At 43.3% G+C, this 21,961-nt stretch overlaps 1 protein-coding gene and 1 pseudogene across 1 annotated transcript in view; both read left to right on the plus strand.

Annotated features, from left to right (window-relative positions):
* The window catches only part of MACROH2A2 (macroH2A.2 histone), a 52,781-nt gene that overhangs the window by 21,203 nt on the left and 9,617 nt on the right, over positions 1-21,961 (plus strand). Inside the window, 4 exon segments of the mRNA NM_001076086.1 lie at positions 14,743-14,849; positions 16,108-16,305; positions 17,869-17,979; positions 19,374-19,473. Of these exon segments, the coding sequence (NP_001069554.1) occupies positions 14,743-14,849; positions 16,108-16,305; positions 17,869-17,979; positions 19,374-19,473 (516 nt within the window).
* On the plus strand, positions 7-14,736 carry LOC132344140 (HIG1 domain family member 1A, mitochondrial-like; annotated as a pseudogene).

The following is a 21,961-nucleotide window of genomic DNA, read 5'->3' on the forward strand; positions in this document are numbered from 1 at the left end:
ATGTGAACACACAGGTCAGGTAACCCCTCCCAGGTAACCCTCTCCCTCCGCCCACCCCTACACCCAGGCTGGGCAGGGGAGCCTTGATTTGCCCTGTATCTGTCTCAGGGTCACTGTGGGGGGTATTGGGGTTTCGGGTTGCCTGATTGACTAAAACTGACTCCTGCAGGCTTTAGGGAAGAGGACAGAGGATCAACATGAAGGGAAGAGAAACAAAGGGACTTTCCTAGACCACCCCAAGAGAGGTGTGTCTTGCTGTATACAAATGTAATATGTAAATTTCTAGGCTCCCGCAGAAGACAGACTACAGGGAAGATAGGGGCTTGCTATTCATTTTGCAGGAGTTTTTCACTTTTACTTCAGGGTCCTCACTTCAGTACTCCTGCTGTACTGAACTCAATGTCCATAAATAATGGACTCAGTGTCCATAAGTAATGTTGAATCCGGCACTGAAAGCATCTTCAGTTGGTTCTATAAAGGCAACAATATTTTAATTTTACTCTCCATTACAGAGGTGGTCCTCTGTCTACAGATATATTGGAAATAGTTTTCTATGTTGGTTGCTAAATTTTTTTTTTTTTTATTTACTGAAAGATGACATTTTTGTTGTGTGTGGTCTCTATCTATTTGAGGACGTTATATTTAGCTTTTTTGTTGTGGCTCTCTTATGTCTTAAACAGAAACCAAACTTCACAGTATCAAAGCATATATACATATATAAAATCTATAAGTATAAAAATACATATGAAGAAATGTGATTAGTTCCTTGAGAGGTCATTTTAGCCATCAGCAACAATATCCCTGACTTTGTCCAAGGTTAACAAATTCTCCAGATACCAGGGTTAAATCCTAGTTAAGTCCATGGGGGTAACAGAACAAACCTCCCCAAACTGTCTACCCGGGAAGCCGAGCTCCCTGGAGTGGCAACATGACCCAGCTTCTGTCACCAGGTCCCTCTTTCCCTCCTGCTTCTTCAAGAGCAGCCTCTTCCTTCTCTTTATCTACTCAGTCCTGTTCTGCCCCAACACTCACCAAGCAACACTTACTGGCAGGAGGTTTGCTGTGATCCACCCGTGGAAACCTCCTCCCCCTGGAGCTTCCATCAGGCAGACCTTGGCATCTTGAGTCTTTATCTTCTCATGAAATGAAACCCTGATTCCTGAGCTAGAAGTCTTTTGGGAGGATCCTTTAGGAGGTTGGAGAGAAGGGCAGGAGAGATCTGAAAGGCAAATCAATCAAGTGTGATACAGCAGTGCTTTTCAAAGTGGGGGTCGCTCTGGGAATCTTGTGGACAAAGTCAGGGGTAAGGCCTGAGACGCTGCATTTCTAACACGCTACAATGATGCTGATGCTGCTGGTCCAGGGACCACTCAGAGGAGTGAGATTTTAGCCAGTCTTTCAGCAGCATGAATGTTTGTTTAAAATGCAGGTTCCTGGCTGCACAGCCTGCAACCCCCCAGGGTCATTCACTGGGTCTGGAGTGGGACCCAGGAATTTGATAGGAAAAAAATCTCCTGACTTGGAGGGAGAGGAGGGACTTTGAAAGTGGTGACAAAAGCTTTAAAACAACCTATCAGGTCCGTATCACCCACTGATGCAGGAAGACCCTGAGTAACCCAGAGATGCCATAGCCTCCAAGCAGGAGCCAGGGTTCCCTGAGGTTCTTCAATCCAAGCCATGCATTTTCTACTTCAATACACTGCCCCATTATAATGTTTGTATAATCAAGATAATTAGTACTTCCTGTGACTCCTCTTAGCCAAAGCCTAAACTGTGCATAATAAAACAAAATTTGGCCTTTTCAATCACCAGAGACACTCTTCTTTGGTTCACATGTGTTTGATGAGAAAGCTTATGTCTTCCTCTCCACTCATTCAACAAATATTGGCCAAGCCTCTACCTGTCAGTGCACACAGTAAGTCCTTAGACTTTTTCCTGGTAATAGCATTGGGCTGTTTATATGATTTTTCATTTATTTTGGCTTACTTCCACGAGACCCCATAGCAATGCATATTATAGTCTGAATGTCACACTCTGGACTTTGAGACACCACATCTGTGAAGACTGATGGTGTCTCTCAAAGTAGAACATCACCCATTTTCTCATAGTCCTTCATTCACTCAACAGACATTTATTGAGCACCTACTATATGCCAGGTGTGGTTCTAGATGCTGAGGATACAGCAGAGACCAAGGCAGACAGGAGTCCCTGCCTTGGAGCAGAGAGCATTCTGGAGAGAGAAATGAGTCAACAAATGAGTGAAATGTGTGTGCTCTATCAGATGGTGATTCGTGCTCCGGGATGAATAAAGCAGGAAAGGAGTGAGGCTGTTCCAGGAAGCTGGGAGCTGAAAGGAGGCCCACTGAGGGAGCTGGCACCTGAAGGAGGCCAGGAAGGGGCATGTGGGGTGGGCCCTCGGGGCAGAGGGAAGCAGGTGCTAGGCGTGTCTGAGAAGCAGCAGTGGGGACGGAAGGCTGGGGCTGAGGGAGGGGCTTGAAATGTAAAGGAGGCCCGAGGGACGGTGGCTGGTCGGGGAAGAAGAACTTGTCATGAAGGGTTTGAGCAGAGGTGGAGCAATCTGAGCTTGCAGGCAGAGGGATACAAGGCCGAAGGAGGGAAAATGGAAGGAAGTTAGTTACCTGCAGAGATCCAGGTTAGAGATGCGAGGCTAGGGGGCTGCCGGTGAAGCTTCTGTGGAGGGATCAGAGTACTGGGGGGTTTCGAAGGCAGAGTCAACAGGATCTGCTGACAGGTTGGACATGAAGTGTGAGAGACAGGAGGAGGAGCACCCAGAAGGATGGTGTTTCCAATAACACTCCTTCCCAGGGCCAGCCTCCGGCTGTCCTGGGTCAAATGCAGAAGATGAAGCAGGTCTTCTGGCTTCTCTGTGTCCTTTCCATCCCTTCCTTTTGTGCTTTTTCCTCCTCTCCAAACTCAGGCTGGAGTTGAGAGCAGGGGTTTAGATGTCAGTTTAAATCTGGTTTCTCAATTTACCGGCTCTGTTACCTTGGACTAATTCCTTAACCTCTCTGATCTTTGGGTATTTTCAGAGCTAAGCTCATTTAACTCTATTAATGAGCCACAATGTATGTAAAATGTCTGGTGCATAGGATGCACTCAATAGATGCTTATCCTTCTCATTTCTGTTCTATGAAGAGCTGATGAAATCATTCAGGGTAAAGTGTAATGACTAATTCCATAAAGGTGGTTTATTTGGCGGTTGTATTGCATTTTAATGAGACAAGGAGTTTAAGCCAAAGGAATGAATCATTACTGCAGGCCATTGGTGAATAAGTAAAAGGAGGATTCTGTTAGCTGTTGTTTTGTTTTGTTTGGGAGAGGGGCATGAATTGACTTTCTTTAGGGATGGGAATTGGAGAAGGCAATGGCACCCAACTCCAGTACTTTTGCCTGGAAGATCCCATGGACGGAGAAGCCTGGTAGGCTGCAGTCCATGGGGTCGCTGGAGTCTGACACGACTGAGCGACTTCACTTTCACTTTTCACTTTCATGCATTGGAGAAGGAAATGGCAACCCACTCCAGTGTTCTTGCCTGGAGAATCCTAGGGACGGGTAAGCCTGGTGGGCTGCCGTCTATGGGGTCGCACAGAGTCATACATGACTGAAGCGACTTAGCAGCAGCAAGGATGGGAATACCAGACCACCTGATCTGCCTCTTGAGAAATTTGTATGCAGGTCAGGAAGCAACAGTTAGAACTGGACATGGAACAACAGACTGCTTCCAAATAGGAAAAGGAGTACGTCAAGGCTGTGTATTGTCACCCTGCTTATTTAACTTATATGCAGAGTACATCATGAGAAACGCTGGGCTGGAAGAAGCACAAGCTGGAATCAAGATTGCCGGGAGAAATATCAGTAACCTCAGATATGCAGATGACACCACCCTTATGGCAGAAAGTGAAGAGGAACTAAAAAGCCTTTTGATGAAAGTGAAAGTGGAGAGTGAAAAAGCTGGCTTAAAGCTCAACATTCAGAAAACGAAGATCATGGCATCCGGTCCCATCACTTCATGGGAAATAGATGGGGAAACATGGAAACAGTGTCAGACTTTATTTTTTGGGGCTCCAAAATCACTGCAGATGGTGACTGCAGCCATGAAATGAAAAGACGCTTACTCCTTGGAAGGAAAGTTATGACCAACCTAGATAGCATATTCAAAAGCAGAGACATTACTTTGCCAACAGAGGTTCGTCTAGTCAAGGCTATGGTTTTTCCAGTGGTCATGTATGGATGTGAGAGTTGGACTGTGAAGAAGGCTGAGCACTGAAGAATTGATGCTTTTGAACTGTGGTGTTGGAGAAGACTCTTGAGAGTCCCTTGCAAGGAGTCCCTTGCAAGGAGATCCAACCAGTCCATTCTGAAGGAGATCAGCCCTGGGATTTCTTTGGAAGGAATGATGCTAAAGCTGAAACTCCAGTACTTTGGCCACCTCATGCAAAGAGTTGACTCATTGGAAAAGACTCTGATGCTGGGAGGGATTGGGGGCAGGAGGAGAAGGGGACGACAGAGGATGAGATGGTTGGATGACATCACTGACTCAATGGACGTGAGTCTGGGTGAACTCTGGGAGTTGGTGACGGACAGGGAGGCCTGGCGTGCTGTGATTCATGGGATCACAAAGAGTCGGACACGACTGAGCGACTGAACTGAACTGAACTGAGGGAAAGGAGTTGAAAGTGTGAAAGTCTCCCGTCACCCTTGAAATGACCTTCAACATTCATGACAATATTGACTGAGTTTCTCCTTTGGATCAGGCCTTGAAAATACGAAGGAAGACAAACAGATGTGGTCCTGGGTTTACATTCTAGCAGGACCAACGAACATTAAACACAACAAAAAAAGGGACTTCTCTCATGGTCCAGTGGTTAAGACTCGACACTCCTAATGCAGAGAGCTCGAGTTCAATTCCTAGTCAGGGAACTAGATCCCACATGCCTCAACTAAAGATCCCACATACTACAATTAAAACCTGGTGCAGCTAAAAAACAAAACCAAAAAACTACACAATAAGATGGCATGCCTGTGGGCAGGGAAGCTAGAGGAGCTTTGGGAAGTAGGGGGAGGCTGCCGAATATCAAGCAAGGGCCGTAAAGACCTAAATCAGGTTCTCAATCCTGGTTTTTTAACAAATTGATTGATTTAAAATCCTGATGCCTGGATCTTACTCCCAAAGATTCTGGGATAATCCTGGGCATCAGAATTTTTTTTAATTTCCCCAAAAGATTCTGATGGGCAGCCATGATGAGTAATTAGTAGGAGCTGGATAGACTCAGATGGGTTAATTGTCAGGTTGCGGAGAAAAGAGAGTGAAGAGAGGGCCACGTGAGAATGTGCACATTTTGCACACTCATGCCAGGGGAAGGCACTGAAGGCAGGAGGTGGCATACTGGGGCCCTTCAATATCCATAATGGGAAAGAATGTGAAAAAGAATGTACAAGAAGCCAATAGGAACCTGAAACGTCTTGTAGTTGTCTGAAGATTCTTCGGTCACTATGTCAAGCAACACAGATGTTTCTCGTTCTTCATTTGATGAAGATCAGGGATCTAAACTTACCCTAAAAGCTAGAGAGGCACCATTTGTCACCATTGGAATGGCAGGTTTTGCAGCAATTGTTGCATATGGATTATATAGATTGAAAAGCAGGGGAAATACTAAAATGTCTGTTCACCTGATCACCTGCATGTGGCAACCCAAGACTTTGTTGTGGGAGCAATGACTTTTGGTATGAGCTATTCCCTGTATCAAGAATTCTGGGCAAAGCTAAACCCTAGAAGAGGAGACGCCGTCTTGGTCTTGTTGGTGGTGCTTGCTTTAGTTAGACATCTCGTATTGAGCTCATATGTTTATATTGAAAATAAATTGTTTGGGTCAGACAAGAGCATGGTGATTTGAAAATTGGCTTCCTTTCTTGCAGGCTTGATTTGCGTGGTGACCAAGTTACTGGTGACTAGTTCACTAGCTAGGTCATTCAGGGGAGTCAGATCAGCACAAAAGAAACATGTCACTTTTAAATACACTGGATAGCGGTACCTGTCCACCTTCTTAAGCTCTTCTATTGAAATTAGTTCTAAAGAAGACAACATGCTAATCCTGAAAATGTTCCCAGTTGCTGCAGAATATCATATGCTTTTGATGTAATGTAGGAATCCTATTTACCCCAGTTAATTTAACTTTCTGACTGCCTTGTGGACTGAGTTCTGTTTTAAGGGCTGGTTGGCTCTTAAGGAACCCTTTCAGAACAGTGCATGGAATGCAACGTTATAAACCTCCCTGCAAGTCCTTGTGTGTCTTTAAACCAAACCCAAAAAGCTGGTAACAGAGCCACTTTGGAATAGTATTTATTTTAGAATCATAGTTGTAAACATGAGAATAACTTAAATTGTAGATCCCTTTTAGCTCTTCTGTAATTGCAGAATTATATTTTGCTGCTGTTATATTAGAATAATTTTAATGTTATTTTGAAACAAATGCAAAGGTAAATGAAAAACACTTTTTAAATGTGTGCAGTATGTTTATTTTCTCCAAAAGAATCATCAACTAAATAAAATGCCTATAATGGAAGTGATAGATGGGCAGGCTGGTTTGGTCAGACATTATACAAACTTTGGTATATCACAGAATGCTTTGCTGTACTTGTGACATTCTCTTGTCTAACTTGAATTTACATTCCATGGTGATAACATGGTAAATGTAGTGTTATTAAAGTAAATGAACACACACACACACAAAGAATGTACATATATGTATGTATAACTGAGTTACTTTGCTGTACAGCAGTATCAACTATACTTCAATAAAAATTTTTTAAAGAAAAGCGTTTTAAAAATAGCATGTAAATTGGTGGGAATGCAAATTGATACAGCCAGTATGAAGAACAGTATGAAGATACTTAAAAAACTAGTAATAAAACTATCATATGACCCAGCAATATACCCTGGAAAAACTATAATTGAAAAACACACATGTACCCCAATGTTCATTGCAGTACTATTTACAATAGCCAGGACATGGAAGCAACCTAGATGTCCATAGACAGATGAATGGATAAAGAAGTTGTGGTACGTATATATAATGGAATATTACTTGGCCATAAAAAGGAACAAATTTGAGTCAGTTCTAGTGAGGCAGATGAACCCAGAGCCTGTTATACAGAGTGAAGTAAGTTAGAAAGAGAAAAACAAATACTGTATATTAACACATATGTATGGAATCTAGAAAAAGGTGCTGATGAACCTATTTGCAGAGCAGGAGTAGAGACACAGGCTTAGAGAACAGACTCTGGACACAGCAAGGGAAGGAGAGGGTAGGGTGAACTGAGAGAGTAGCACTGGCATATATACATTACCAGGTGTAAAATAGATAGTTAATGGGAAAGAGTTGCTGTTAGCGCAGGGAACTCAGCTTGGTGCTCTGGGACAACCTAGATGGATGGGATGAGGGGGGTGGGGTGGGAGGGAGGGAGGTTCAAGAGGGAAGGGACATGTATACCCATGACTGATTCATGTTGATGTATGATAAAAACTAACAACATTGTAAAGCAATTATCCTTCAATTAAAAATAAATAATTTTTTAAAAATAGCATGTAAAAATGCAAAGTCATTTTTCACAAATCTATGAAATTCATGAACCATTCTTTCTATTAAGTAAAACTGTACCAAGAAATTATCCATATTTTAAAGTCCATTTTAATTTTTCCTGGAGCAGATCCCCCAATTTAATAAAATCTATTAAAAATTTAAATATTTAACACATAAAAATAAAATCTACACCAAATGGAAAAAAAAAACAAAAGAGTGGGTGCTACTTAGCCAAAAAAAAAAAGATTGCACAAATTTTCAGGCGCTTGGGGAGAAATAGCAGTTGGCCTTGCCCGATTTCTCTGGACTGGCTGCCTGGCCGACCCCAGGTTCACACATCATGACTTTAGAGCCATACGCCATTTCTGGTCCAAACCTCTGGGGGAGATTGCACACTCCGGCAGCAGGTACATGTTGGACTGCTCATCTAGAAACATCCACCAGCCTCCGAGAATGGACATCACATTCATAGTTCAGTTTATCAATCTGTAAATGCTGGCCCGGTTTACATCTCTGATGTAAGTGAGGGAAATGGACTGAAAAAGCAAGCCCAAATTCTGGAAGAGAATTTTGTATCCATCAGCAATAGTTATCATGTAAATCTGAGATATTGAGAATGAGTAATTTATAATCATTTTATGGTGAGAAAATGTTCTGTAAGGTATTTTTAATTGACTGGACAAATAGGCCTTAAAACAGGGTTGAGTGACTTCCCGGGCAGTTCAGTAGTTACGACTCCATGCTTCCACTGCAGAGAGCATGAGTTCAATCCCTGGTGGAGAACTAAGATCCCACATGCCACGCAGCATGGACAAAGAAAAACAAAACAAGGTTGAATTTGAGAGCACTTCATGAAATTTTCATGTAACTGAGAAACCTATCATTTACACATCATTTCCAGACAATTGGGTCTATCCATTTAACACCAATGGGTAAATTTAATTCATAGCAGGAGAGATAAGAAAGCCTTCCTCAGTGATCAATGCAAAGAAATAGAGGATAACAATAGAATGGGAAAGACTAGAGATCTCTTCAAGAAAATTAGAGATACCAAGGGAACATTTCATGCAAAGATGAGCACAATAAAGGACAGAAACGGTATGGACCTAACAGAAGCAGAAGGTATTAAGAATACATGGAAGAACTATACAAAAAAGATCTTAATGACCAGATAACCACGATGGTGTGATCACTCACCTAGAGCCAGCCATACTGGAATATGAAGTCAAGTGGGCCTTAGGAAACATCACTACGAACAAAGCTAGTGGAGGTGATGGAATCACAGTTGAGCTATTTCAAATCCTAAACAATGATGCTGTTAAAATGCTGAACTCAATATGCCAGCGACTTTGGAAAACTCAGCAGTGGCCACAGGACTGGGAAAGGTCAGCTTTCAACCCAGTCCAAAAGAAAGGCAATGCAAAAGAATGTTCAAACTACCACACGATTGCACTCATCTCACACGCTAGCAAAGTGATGCTCAAAATTCTCCAAGTCAGGCTTCAACAGTACATGAACCGAGAACTTCCAGATGTTCAAGCTGGATTTAGAAAAGGCAGAGGAACCAGAGATCAAATTACCAACATCCATTGGATCATAGAAAAAGCAAGAGAATTCAAGAAAAACATCTTTATTGACTACATCAAAGCCTTTGACTGTGTGGGTCACAACAAACTGGAAAATTCTTCAAGAGATGGACATACCAGACCACCTTACCTGCCTCCTGAGAAATTTGTATGCAGGTCAAGAAACAACAGTTAGAACCAGACATGGAACAACGGACTGGTTCCAAATCGGGAAAGGAGTATGTCAAAGCTGTATATTGTCACCCTGCTTATTTAACTTATATGCAGAGTACATCATGCAAAATGCTGGGCTGGATGAAACACAAGCTGGAATCAAGATTGCTGGGAGAAATATCAATAACCTCAGATACACAGATGACACCACCCTTATGGCAGAAAGCAAAGGACTAAAGAGTCTCTTGATGAAAGTGAAAGAGGAGAGTGAAACAGCTGGCTTAAAATTCAACATTTAAAAAATGAAGATCATGGCATCCGGTCCCATCACTTCATGGCAAATAGATGGGGAAACAATGGAAACAGTGAGAGACTTTATTTTCTTGGGCTCCAAAATCACTGCAGATGGTGACTGCAGCCATGAAATTAAAAGATGCTTGCTCCTTGGAAGAAAAGCTATGACCAACCTAGACAGCTTATTAAAAAGGAGAGACATTACTTTGCCAACAAAGGTCCATCTACTCAAAGCTATGGTTTTTCCAGTAGTTATGTATGGATGTGAGTTGGACTATAAAGAAAGCTGCTGCTGCTGCTGCTAAGTTGCTTGTCGTGTCTGACTCTTTGCTACCCCATAGACGGCAGCCCACAAGGTTCTGCCGTCCCTGGGATTCTCCAGGCAAGAACACTGGAGTGGGTTGCCATTTCCTTCTCCAGTGCATGAAAGTGAAAAGTGAAAGAAGTTGCTCAGTTGTGTCCGACTTTTGGCGACTCCATGGACTGCAGCCTACTAGGCTCCTCTGTCCATGGGGTTTTCCAGGCAAGAGTACTGGAGTGGGGTGCCATTGCTGAGCACCAAAGAATTGTTGCTTTTGAACTGTGGTGTTGGAGAAGATGCTTGAGAGTCCCTTGGACTGCAAGTAGCTCCAACCAGTCCATCCTAAAGGAAATCATGCCTGAATATTCGTTGGAAGGACTGATACTTTGGCCACCTGATATGAAGAACTGATCATTAGAAAAGACCCTGATAATGGAAAACACTGAAGGCAGCAGGAGGGGATGACAGAGGATGAAGTCGTTGGATGGCATCACTGACTCAATGGACATGAGTTTATACAAGCTCCGGGAGTTGGTGATGGACAGGAAAGCCTGGCATGCTGCAGTCCATGGGGTCGCAAAGAGTCTGACACAACTAAGTGGCTGAACTGATTTAACACCAAACGTTTTTTTTAATCTATTGATTTTTTAGTTTTTACATTTGGGTTTTGAAAAGATCACTTTGGCAGCCAGGATCACACCTGTGGTTGTACACTGCACAAGGACATACATTTAAGGTAGTAGCATTCTCATCATAGACCTCAAAGAACTGTAACTTATTATGAACATTTCCAGCAGATGGCAGTAAAGCGTCTTGTCCTAACAAAAGCAGGGAAGTCCAGCATCTTGAGGAAGGGGCATCTTTTTCTAATTTGCACAAGATGCCATCGCCCAGTGCTGGCCTTTTTGGCATGGGTCTAGAGGAAGACAAAACCGGGGACAGGAAAACCACTTAGGCAGCCACGACAGTTATCTGGGCTGGAGGAGAAGAGAGCTTTAACTCAGGTAATGGCAATAAGTTTGGAGAAGAGAAGAAAAGATGTGTAAGACTGATGAGGCCAAGTCAAGAGAGGTAGGGATGGAGAATGATTCCAGGTCTATGCGTGGATGGAACTGCCAGTCCCAGGGGTGATGGAAGAGCCTGTTTCTGGGAATGCTTTCGATTTGGGGATGTGGTGAGTTTTATTGACCTGCAGAACACCCAGGTGACATCATGGCAGGGCTGGAGGTACAGATCTGGTGACATGGGAAGGAGGATGGAAGTGGGCGCTGTGACTGAATGAGGTTTCCCGAGAAGACTGCACAGCCTGAGCAGAGCAGAGCACCCAGACCGGGCCCTGGGACACCGCCACCTAGTGGGCAGGTGGACAAACATGCGGAGGCAAGGGCAGGAGACAGTCCTGCGTTCTGTCTCAGATGTACTGTGGTATTTCCCATCTCCTGTGAGCTGAGCTGCCCATTGTGGGTTTAGATTGTGTCCAGAATGAGAGGACACGGGCTCTTCCAAGAATAATGTGCGTAATGAGCTTTCCTGCATCCTTTTTGGCTAAGAAATCATTCTTTTTACTATCAGATACTCAGTTGTATTACAGATGGTTACTGCGACTGGAAGTGTGACTTGCGAGAAGTGAGAGATTTGCTGTAGTAATTTCCAGACTTCCATGGAAGTCTCCACCACTTAACAAATTATGATCTTCCTACAAAATTTGCAGTGAAACATTGTGTGCCATATAAATTCAGTTTTTCTATTGATTGCCCGTTCACACAAGGATACTTGTGTTCCCAAGATCAATAAAATCACTCTGGAGTGTAGCAAACTTTTATAGTTGACATGAATATATTTGTCATAACAACATTTGAAGATATTAATAATGATTAACATTATTTCAAACATTTAAATGGTGAAATCTGGCCCAAGGAACATTTAGGCTAAACATCCAACAGAGAAAAGAACTTCTAGGTCTAGATTTTCTGCTGTGTATTCTTTTTTTCTCTTTAAAGAGAAAAAATTCTACCTCTGCTTTTGCACTTGAGCACACAATCAAGCTTTTCCTTCCTATAAATTATTTCGGAAGAGTTAGTCCAAGAGCCCAGCTGTACACGGGCCAGCCTCACCTGTGGGCCTGCACTGCGCCTTCTAACAAATTGCTGCCTTTAGCCTCTTCCTGTGGCCGTGTGCGATGAGGGCAGATTTTCCCTTTGAGAATCCAGTCTTTGCATCTGTCTGTCAAGCTGAAAATCACCTGGCCTTCAGGGGCTTCCTGAAGGCTGCAAGCTTCCCATTAGCCCGGCCTCTCATACTGAGGGTTAATTTGATGAAGCCTGGAGAGGATCCTTAACTGCTTCCTCTAAATGCTTGTGACAGAGGCAGGACAGTTACAGTCCATGATGCTAAAAGAAATTCACCTGTTCAGAAGCTTAAAACTCAGAGGCACGTTTCCACCCATCTGGACAAAGGGGTGAGTGGAGTGTTCCTTCCTCCCAGGTTCGGGGCCCCTAGGGTCAGCAGGTATAGGAAAGTCCTTTTAATTGCGCTCAGTGGGGTACTATACATTTCAACCTAGAGTCATAACACAAGCCTATTGTGAAGACTTTACAATGACACCTCTTTAGATGGGTTTCCTTTTGTATAATTTGATTGATTGATTGATTTTTTTGGCTGTGCTGAGTCTTCCGAGTGGGCTTTTCTCGAGTTGTGGGGAGCAGGAACTACTCTTCTTTGCAGTGCGCGGGCTTCTCATTGTGGCTTCTCTTGTTTTGGAGCGCAGGCTCTAGGGCACTCGAGCTTCAGTGGTGGTAGCACACGAGCTCAATAGTTGGGGTTCTCGGGCTCTAGAGCCCAGGCTTAAGAGTTGTGGCGCACGGGCTTAGTTGCTCCGCGGCACGTGGAATCTTCCCTGACCAGGTTCGAACTAGAGTCTCCTGCGTTGGCAGAAAGATTCTTTACCACTGAGCCACCAGGGAAGCCCCGTTGGGTACCCTTTTTAAAAGAAAGATAAGTTGCGCAACAATTTGAAGGCAGCAAACCAGATTAGATATCTAATATGGCATTCATTTCAAATGCTCTTGTGTTCCTTTCCCAACAAGCCTGCTCATATTTTTCAACCACGGTGTCTCAATCTTTGATTCAGAAAATGCCATGACTGTGTAAATGAACTGTTGGTAAACACCATATTCCTTGCTTAATAACCTGGAAAAGATGTTGTGAGAATGAATTTGCAGTGATTTAGCGCTTTTCATTATGGAAATGCCATATAAATATTTAACTCTAATGCTTATTTTATTCTAATTTTTTGTTAATCACATTTGCTTCGTTAATATGGCGTATTTATGCCAAGTTTTTATTTTATTGCCATAGATTTTATGAATGATGGCAATTGCATGTGTTGATTTATTTGAAATTAGGTTGATTGTATAGACTCATGCAAAATTGTCTGTTAATTTTAGGGCTTAGTATATATGTCATTGTACCAGCAAATCCCCTCAACACACACACGTACACACACACCTGCACACATACATACAACACATTCATGCACATGCAATTCCCCCCACCTCCACATATGACACATTGGCACTTTGCCTCTTTCTCTAGGGAAGGAATTCTTTCTAGGGAAGGAATTTTTTTTACAGGCTCATTCATACTTTTGAAGGCAGACAGATTTGATTTAGCTAAACATTCTTCTAAAATTGAGAAAGAAAAAAAAATAATAATAAAACAAAGGTGGAAGGAGAAAGCATTCAAGAATATAAACCAATTCTATGGATTTAAAAAAAATTTTATTGACTCCAAAATTTTGATAGTATGTGAAATACTTTTAGGAATATTCTTTTCTTTAAGCTTTTTCACATTTATCAAATGATATGTTTGCTAAAGTCAGAGCCATGGTTAGGTCCTGAGGGATATGTGAAAAACCCCTGGGGCCCAACAAACCTCCCTTCCTAGGTCTCGAAGGTATTCCCCTTAGGAGTTCACCTTTTAGGTTAAGTAGTTCTTCACCCCGTGAGTATGAATCAGTTCTTTCTATCCACTTTCCTTTAGGACGTAAGAGACCGAGGGCATCAAGTGAAGAGGAAGGAGATTCTGAAAGGGGTCTCAGCTCTCCTCGGAAATGGCTGCACAGTGAAAGAAACTCGGGTTTTATATTAGGGTTATGTTTTAATAAGGGTTAACTTCTGCTGAACGTGGCTTAAACAAGAGAGTTTCTTTTTCTCTCATACAAAAGAAGTCTGTAGAAGACAAGGAGGCTCCACAGTCATAAGAGATTCTGGTTCTTTCTATCTTGTTGCTCTGTAATCCACACTTCTTACTCTTGGACAAAGGTGGCTGCTCAAATTCCAGCCATCGTGTCCTCAGTCTGCCAGTAAAGAGGGAAGAAGAGCACTGTCCTTTCATTGACGCATACTTCCCAGAAGTACCATGCAACACGACTGCTTGCCTCTCATTGGCCAGATCTTTGTCACATGACCACATTTATCAACAAGGGAGATTGGAATACTGTCTTCATTCCTGTGATTATGGGCTCAGCAAAAAATCAGAGGTCTACCACTAAGAAAGATGGGGGAGAATTAATGTCCAGGGACAGCTAGAAGACTTTGCCACAGGATCATATATCAGGCCTTTCTAAAACATCTTACATGTCTGTGACCTGAGTACTTTTCAGTTTTCTGGATTTCTTTCCAGTCCCAGACATAAAAATCGCAAATGAGTAAAAGTGATCAAACTCAAAGACCATTTCCAAAGAAAAGCTTTGGAAAGCTCAGACCCCATTCCATGATTGCCTATTAACACTCCCTTAAAATTTCAGCGGAAATTCTAGAATTGGCTGGGAATGCAGCAAGGGACAACAAGAAGGCCCGGATAGCCCCGAGACACATCCTGCTGGCTGTTGCCAATGACGAGGAGCTCAACCAGGTACGTCTGAAGCATTGACACCAGCCACCAAATGGATTTGCCAAACACTACTGCTTGTGGACCCAGCTGGTTAGAAATCCTTCCTGCTATAGTGCCCAGTCACATCTACACTGAAACATTCAGATAGTATAGGATTGAGATTCAAAATAAAATTGTCTCTGGAATAGACTCCATTATATATTTTGAATCTTGCCAGAGCTTCGCTTCCTCTTTAAAAGCAAGCTCTGTGTGTTGCTAGGGGAGGTGTGGTACACACGTGTTCTTCTCTTTACAGGTTCTTCACCCAAACTTTGTTGATGATTTATTCTGACGAGGGCAGAAGTGTCCTTCTTTCTATTATCAAAACTAACCCTTTATACTTTAAAACTGATTCCAAAATCAAGTAAATTCCCACCTTCATCCCCCCACCGAAGTTGTGCGAGGTAGCGGGTGGATAGTATAAGAACTTTCATTTATATTTATTTTCTGGTCTTATTTTTTCAACCTGTTTGTGGCTAAGAATCAGTTCCTATTTCCAATCCAACATGAACTGATAATTTCCAAAAATAAAATAAAAAGTAATTACTAGAAAAATTAAAAGACAAAAATATACAAACAGCTACAATTTTGTTGTTACTAGATCCAATAGATAAACAATAACTCTATCAACTTATTAGACACTTCCTCATGATTTCTGTAGCGCTTTTGCCACAGATGAGTAACTAATAGCTTGTGGACGGGCCCTGGTTGCAGACCACACTTGGAGTAGCACTGCCATAGAATGTGCAAAATGTATTAGTGTGGTCGTTCATGTCGATTAGTTAGAGTAAACAGATATCCATTGGGAGGTGCACGGTCAAACATATTTTACTGATGGAATGCATGATCAAAGGAGTGAGGAAGGTTGTTAACTGAGTCTAGCCCTTGCATTAACCTTTGAACCCCACTTTGTCAAGCTGTGCTCCTACGTCTGAAGCTCTTTATCCTCTGTTATGTCTGGAATTTCCGAGCTCTGGGCAACATCCCTGGTTCCACCCTGTCTACGCTTTCATTTCACTTTGCTTGTTTTGTTTTCCAAACGAAATTGTGGATTGCCTTGATACCTACAGAGAAAAGCCCTACCCGTGAGACAGGAAAAACCGGTTAAATCGTGTATCATGCAGTTTCTTTGGAAAGCAGAGACCAGATTTAACACTTTCTTTGCCAACACTTAGAATCATTTTAAGTCCAGAACCAACGTGCTCTTTGCTGTCTGAGCTCACGCATCGTCTCTCTTCAGCTGCTAAAAGGAGTGACCATCGCCAGCGGAGGCGTCCTGCCCAGAATCCACCCTGAACTGCTGGCCAAAAAGCGAGGGACCAAAGCCAAGTCAGAAACTATCCTCTCCCCTCCCCCAGAGAAAAGAGGAAGGAAGGCCACGTCAGGAAAGAAGGGGGGAAAGAAATCGAAGGCTGCCAAACCACGGACATCCAAAAAGGTAAGCCTAGTGGTATCTGTGAGCCCCGGACACTCACAGAACAGGAGGGACGTTGAACCATCCAAAGAGGAGGATGTGGCCAGCATCTCCAAAGGACTGGGGACTTGCCTCAGCTTGGTACCGCCTGTGGGTCGGGGGAGGAAATGATAGGAATGTCTGTGAAAAAGAATAAAAGGGGGACTTCTTGGCAGCCCGGTGGTTAAGACTTCACTTTCCACTGTAGGGGGTGTGGGTTCGACCCATCCCTGGCTGGGAAGCTAAGATCCCACATGCCTGGAAGCCAAAAAACCAAAACATAAAAGCAGAAGCAATACTGTAACAAATTCAATAAAGAATTTAAAAATTAGCTACATCCAAAAAATCTTAAAAAAATAAGTACAGAGTCTTTGAGACCAGCTCAGATAATCATGCAGGGTCTACTAGAGATTTCCAACCCCCAGACATGGTGGTTTTCACGTTTCCGGACCCCTTCCACTGCCCCCACCAAAATCTTCAGAGAGATGCTGGCCTGGAACTCTACTTCCCACCTCCCCCATGTGGCATGCTGACACATCTCTAGCCTTCCACAGAGAGTCATCCGAGTTCAGCCACTGGCATTTCAGGTGTTTGGATAACCTGATATGCTAAGTAGCTATAACTCAGAGATACCATTTATGGAGTCATATTTTTCATATGCTGCCCAGTACAGCAACTACTAGCAACATGTGGCTATTTGAATTTAAATTAATTAAAATGAAATAAAACTCAGTTCCTTGGTTGCCCCAGCCACATTTCACATGCTTGACAGTACCGAGCAACATAAAGGTAGAACATTTCCATGAAGGAAGGAAGTTCTGTTGGATAGCACTGCTCTGGGGGTTTCAAGTTTTCATTCCTTGGACCTCTGTGATGACTAAAAAGATGACAAAAGAGTTCATTTCTCAGCCACTGTGCCCCAGGGAGTCCTGGGGAGAAGGGAGATTGAACAGTGTACTGTGAATGACCCCGGCTTCCATAACGTGCAGGTGTTGAAAAGAGCAAGAATAACATACCTGTGTCCAGGTTTGAGTAAGGACTGTGGGTACATAAGAATCCCTTGCTGCTGCTACTGCTAAGTCGCTTCAGTCATGTCCGACTCTGTGCGACCCCATAGACGGCAGCCCACCAGGCTCCGCCATCCCTAGGATTCTCCAGGCAAGAACACTGGAGTGGGTTGCCATTTCCTTCTCCAGTGCATGAAAGTGAAAAGTGAAAGTGAAGTTGCTCAGTCGTGTCCGATCTCTTAGCGACTCCATGGACTGCAGCCTACCAGGCTCCTCCATCCATGGGATTTTCCAGGCAAGAGTACTGGAGTGGGGTGCCATTGCCTTCTCCGAAGAATCCCTTAAATACACTTTATTTTTTGTAGTATCCTTTTTTCCCCATATTGGTATCCCTTGCTTCCCTCCATCAAAAACAGTAGAACCTAACACCTGACCACTTGCTTTTATATCCAACGGGGTGGTTACCAAGGGAAAGACTTAAAAGCCACTTTGGGCTTTTTCTGGATGATTTCTCATCTGTCCTTCTGGTTTCTACCAACAGTCCAAACCAAAGGACAGCGATAAAGAAGGGACTTCAAATTCCACCTCTGAAGACGGGCCAGGGGATGGATTCACTATCCTGTCTTCTAAGAGCCTTGTTCTAGGGCAGAAGGTAATAAAGAAGGTTGTAATGTGCTGTCATAAAGCACTACTGCATTTTTATAACCTACCGTTTACAAGCAATGATGCCGCCTTCATCCATTCCTTCCCTGATAGAACTTTCACTCTGGTCTTGTATTCATTTCTAAACTAAAAAGCTATGGCAATGTCTGCATTGTGAGGATAAACAAGCTCTTTAGTGCTGAGAATTGTTTATGCTGACATTGGTCAGCCAGTGGATCTTTCTGCTCAGTATCTTTCTGCTTCCCATGTCCCAGTTATTCTGGTGCTCACCAAAAAAATCCATAGCTAACTTTCTCAACCAGCCTTTGGGAGGCCTGCTTTACATGGTGTGATGTAATTTATCATAGAAAGAAAATAGAAAGATATGTTCCCGGAATATCCCTGGTGTTAGAAGTGAATTATTTGCCAATAATTCAGTCTGCTTGCCTTTCTAGGCTGTAGAAAGAAAACAAACTGGGTTATACATTTGAACAGTTTTCAGCAGTACAACAGCAGCCCCCGCCAAACATGCAGATAATTCATTCCCACACGCATAAGAGACAATTTATCTACTAAGTCAACTGGGGCTGCAATAAGACATGTGTGGAAAGAGTCCGTTAATCATATCTCAGGTAGCGAATGTTTGCAGCCTGACAGTGGTTGAACCTCTTCTGAAGCCATTGGCAAGAGCATGTTTTGAGAAGTGCATCAAAGTGGCGGGTTCCTAATTTATCACTGATGAAAGCAGCGGAGCAAAGAGGTGGAAGTTATGTCCGCTCTAGGGGCTGTCTGGTTACGAGATGATTCACTTTCTCTCACTTAAATAGGGGAGCAAGAAGTTCTTGCTCAGGTGGGGAGATGATGGAGAATGGTTTCCATTCCACTCAGTTCACGCCCCTAGGGCAGCATTTCACAAGTGTGGCTCCAGGGTCCCCAAAAGACAAGGTGGCCATATACAGGCAGGTCAGAATCCCGGAGCCCATCCCTTCTCTCCCGCAGAAGTGGTTGGCTTTGCGTCCCTGTCACCAGAAGTCTGTGCTGCTCTGAAAAGAATGCTGAGACATGAGTAGCTTCTTGCAGGAGCTACTCAGAAACTACCACGTCAAACACCAAGACCCCCCAGATGAGAAATGAGGGCATAATCTTTAGGGAGAAGAAAAGGAAGGGAGATCCCATTCCTGTTCCTGGAAGAGGAGGCAGATTTGTTGCATGCTGCTAACCTCAGGGTGAATATCAAATCCACTGAGCTCAAAAGAGCCTACTGAAAACCACACACGTGGAAACTTGAGATGGTTTTTCCACGTAGAGCCGTTTCTGTTGGCAATCAGTGAAAGAATGCACAGATGCGAAGGTTTTCCATAGGACTTATCTCGCCCAACTCTCCATCTTCTCTTCCCAATGCAGCTGTCCTTGACCCAGAGTGACATCAGCCATATTGGCTCCATGAGAGTGGAGGGCATCGTCCACCCAACCACAGCCGAAATTGACCTCAAGGAAGATATAGGTAAGGTTCTGAGACTTCAGGAGAAGTGCCTTAGAATAGCTACTGTTCTGGCAAGTTCTCATGAGGCTGGTCTCTGTCAGCTGGATAGCCTCTGCTTGGCGGACCCTGTCAGTCAAACTCTGCCTTTGTGTTTAACTGAACATCATTAAAGTATTGGGACTTCCCTGGGGCCTCAGACAGTAAAGAATCTGCCTGCAATGCCGGAGACCCAGGTTTGACCCAGGGATCAAAAACTAATTTTTTTAATATGCATATATTTTTGAAATTTTTATTGAAGTGTTATACAAAAACAGATCATTAGTGCACAGCTTGATGAACACAACTGTGTGACCAGCATCGTGATCATGAAACAGAACCTTGCCAGCACCCCACAAGGCCCCTTCTTCCCTCGTCCCAGGACCATTCTCTCCGAGAGTAACCACTATGATGTCCTCTGTATTTTTTATTTGTTTGTTTGTTTATGGCTGTGCTGTATAGCATGCAGGATCTTAGTTCCCCCACCAGGGATTGAACCCATGCCCCCTACAGTGGAAGCACAGAGTCTTAGCCATTGGGCCACCAGGGAAGTCCCTACCACTCTCCTGTCTTCTAATAGCATAGAGGGGTCTCATCTGTTTTAGATTTTATAGAAGTCATGCAGTATGTCTCCTTTTGTGTCTGGCTCCTTTAGCTCAACTTTGTGAAATCCACGCATGCTATTGAGCATGGTTGTAGTTCGTTCATTTTCTTTACTGTGCAGTGTTCCGTTGTAGGAATATAACAGTTTGTTGATCCAGTGTACCCCTGGTGGCATTGGGGCTGTTTCCAATGTGAGCTATAATGAGTAGTGTTACTCTAAGTATTGTTGTGCTTGTTTTGGGTAAACCTATACATATATTTTAAGCGGCAGTATTCAGAACATCACTGGTAAAAAGGAATTGACCTCTGGAACAAGTTAGGCTGTCTGTAAGGCTATACACTGAATTATTTCACCAGTGGATTGCCACCTGTCCCACCAGTGGTACCAGGCTAGGTGGAGGAACCTAGGAAGGTAAGCTTCCAGACACTAGAAATAATAAGATGGCAACTAGATGGTCACCATCTCACCCATTTTTACAAGACAGAAATGAGTAAAGGGTTTTGTTCCTGAGATACAGGACTTGCTCTTGAGGTAGGTGAGTTGGGGTGGATACTAGTAGCTCAGCCCTGGATGGCAGCACCAGGGCCCCAGGCTGCCGGGCTCACCTGTGTGTCCGCCTTGGCGTCACAGGCCACTTGCTTTGCTGAAATGGAGATACGATAGCACTGGGTGGGGGAAACACCAAAAACAAACGACAAAAACTAGTATTACAGAGACACAGGGTTTCTCTTGCACATAGAGATGGTGAAAACTCCTCCACTCCTCAAACCCAGCCCAGGCTCTACCAACTGTTCTCAACTCACTGCGTTTGGAAAGTCTGCCCCTAGTGGCCTTAATCTGGAGCTCTGCCTTAAGTGTGTCCTAGTGGCTCATGGCACCCCACTCCAGTGTTCTTGCCTGGAAAATCCCATGGACGGAGGAGCCTGGTAGGCTGCAGTCCATGGGGTTGCTAAGAGTCGGACATGACTGAGCAACTTCACTTTCGCTTTTCACTTTCATGCATTGGAGAAGGAAATGGCAACCCACTCCAGTGTTCTTGCCTGGAGAATCCCAGGGACGGGGGAGCCTGGTGGGCTGCCGTCTATGGGGTTGCACAGAGTCGGACACGACTGAAGCGACTTAGCAGCAGCAGCAGCATCTTTTAAAGTTTTACCTTCTCTTTCATTTCTATAGTATTTGCATTTTTATATCAGGAAAACAATAAAAATAGCTCTATTTTTTAAGTGGTGGGTGGTAGTAGAATAGAAAAAAACACTAGAATTGGAACAAAAACTCAAGGTCAGATCCCAAACCCAGTGGAGGTTCTGAGTCCTTAATTTTTTAAAAAGATCATTAAGAGTTCATGTCATTGAGACTGCATTATGAACAAATCAACCCCTAAAAAGGTCCTTTGAAGAGTTTGTGTCAATTGCCAACAATATAACTTGTACCACTGACTTACTTTGATAGTACTCATAATGGTATAACTTCTTCTCCCATTTTATGCCTCTCCTGTTTTTTCTTATGCTTCCTTTTTGCTTTCAAGAGGGATCAGTCTTTTATATCTCCAGTATCCTTTTCCTCTACAGTGGAGACTTCTTCTAAATGAAATATCAAGTTAAGAAATAAATACATAAGTTGAAAAAAAGAAAACCTTATTTATCTAACCCTAAACCTTAAAGTTATAAATACTTTTGTTTTCTTTGCAGACTTCTTTTTTTTTTTGGCCACACCACAGGCCTCGGCAGTGAAAGTACCAAGCCCTAACCATGGGACCACCAAGAAATTCCCTCTTTGCAAACTTCTGAGGCTTCTTTTTTATTGTTGTCTTTCTGGGCCATTTTTAAAATTTCTAATTTGGGAGTGAGGCATTCTGCATCTTCAGAGCAG

Source organism: Bos taurus, chromosome 28 (assembly GCF_002263795.3).
Source record: "Bos taurus isolate L1 Dominette 01449 registration number 42190680 breed Hereford chromosome 28, ARS-UCD2.0, whole genome shotgun sequence".
Lineage (NCBI taxonomy): Eukaryota > Metazoa > Chordata > Mammalia > Artiodactyla > Bovidae > Bos > Bos taurus.